The sequence below is a fragment of the Fulmarus glacialis genome, unplaced genomic scaffold, assembly GCF_000690835.1.
Source record: "Fulmarus glacialis isolate BGI_N327 unplaced genomic scaffold, ASM69083v1 scaffold5871, whole genome shotgun sequence".
Classification (NCBI taxonomy): domain Eukaryota; kingdom Metazoa; phylum Chordata; class Aves; order Procellariiformes; family Procellariidae; genus Fulmarus; species Fulmarus glacialis.
This window is the reverse complement of record NW_009192045.1, coordinates 18911-20690: the sequence shown is the minus strand read 5'-3', so window position 1 is coordinate 20690 and position 1780 is coordinate 18911. Positions and strand designations below refer to the sequence as shown.

The 1780-nt window shown below is 47.4% G+C and overlaps 1 protein-coding gene across 1 annotated transcript in view; it reads right to left on the bottom strand.

Annotated features, from left to right (window-relative positions):
• The window catches only part of ZNF618 (zinc finger protein 618), a gene marked incomplete at its 5' end in the record, with an annotated part of 39401 nt that overhangs the window by 24625 nt on the left and 12996 nt on the right, over positions 1-1780 (bottom strand). Inside the window, 1 exon segment of the mRNA XM_009586894.1 lies at positions 3-17. Coding sequence (XP_009585189.1) covers positions 3-17 — 15 coding nt within the window.

Sequence of the window (1780 nt, the reverse complement as noted above, 5' to 3'; positions counted from 1 at the left end):
GCTGAAAGCACTTTCTGCTGGGTGGAGAACAAAGCAAGGATGGTGACTGGTCAATACTGGATACAGAACCACACAGACAGGAGGCAAGACAACATGGTCTTGCGCCACATAATAGCATACCCTGAATACAGCAGAAAGGTCAAATACCTCATTTTGGAGCCAAATGGGCCAGATTCATTGAAGGGATAATAGGTAGATATTTTTCTTGAATGCCTTCTGGCTGAGGTGGCCTGGATTGGCATTTAGGGAGCCCATGAACCCCAGTCCTGACTGAACCAGAAGGATCATGGCTTCCTCCCCGCACAAAAACCCCAACCCTTGTCTTCCTTTTCCTTAAGACAATAAGCTGTAAGAAGCCTCTGGCACAGGTGACCAGATCTGCAGACTGAACTCGGGTCCTCACCACAACATGTAGAATGTTACCTACAGAAGCACTACACCAGCTCTCCCTGTGCTTCCCAGTAATCTGCATTCTCTTCCTAAACACCCTCCCTGAAAGGTTCACGTGGAGGACTGAAAGGTTGCCTCAGACCCTGCCCAGGATGTCTGGAAAAGCTACAGTAGATCCTCTGGTCCTCTGTGCTTTCCAACAGTGAACTCACCACCCCACCCCTCCCCAAGGCCAAGCAGGCAGGCCCTGCTCCTCTGCACCGTGCTGCCAGCCAGTGCTCTTGGCAGTTCTCTTGCTTCGCACACTTCAGCAACAGCGCAGGGCAATTTCCCAGTAATTGTAATGGGAGGACTCCTCCAGCATGCAGAGGTGGTTCCTGACCCTGGCAGTAGCTGCAGTGTCCTGAAACGTCACTGTACAGCACAGCTGAGGTGCCTCCCACCTTCTCAAGCTGGTGTCCCTTAGCACAAGTTCAACAGTACAAATAGCATGAGGTCTCATCTCACTTCAACTAGCTTTGCAGTATCTGGGCAAATGTATTTACTGTAGTGCCTCAAAGGATAAACTAGAAATAAATAAAATGAAAGGTGAATTGGCCAAACTAATGTGTATGCTCTATGCTGTATAGACTCTTCCCATATGTGGACTCATTCATTGATTCCACTGTCACCCAATGGGTTTATCTGAAAGTGGCTTAGCAAGGCTCTGCTGTGCCCAGTGACATGCAAATTATATAGGGAGGGAACTGCGGGAAAGAAGTCTTTCATTCAGGAGTGACAGGGACTATTGAAAATTGGTATCAGATCATTATTTCGTTACGTATTTCTGCAGACCACTGGAGTGGTCAGAACTGCTATCATGACTTTCATAAAGAGGCCCCAGCCCCCTGCAGCCTCACAGCCTCTCTGTGCTGAAGACACATGGGCTTTATGACTGATGTGGCTAGAAAAGACCTGAACTGCATGAAGCTCTTAGCCCTTGAATTTTGGTCCAGCCAATCCTTAGCGGACCCTTCCAAGTCCTGAGCAGGCTTCTCAAATTCTCTATCTTCTACATTCCTGACTCTTTCTAAAATGCAGGAGAACAGGAAAACTTCGTAATCAAAACAGTTAAAACAGAATCACATAAAACAGGGCTGAAAAGGAACTGGAGACATTATTTAGCCCACCCCCCTTGACAGATAAATAATAGGGATGAGAGGCCTTAAGTAACTACAACATCAGATGGCACAGTGGGAAAAAGAGACCACGACAAAATGGATTAGGCCAACCTACCCCCCCAAGAGACCCAGGTTCAAATCCTGGCTTAGGTCACAAGTGGAAGTGAGTTGGAGGTCTCCAAAAATGTTTGGAAAAAATTTGCATGGTAGTTTTGTCCTCATCCCCTATC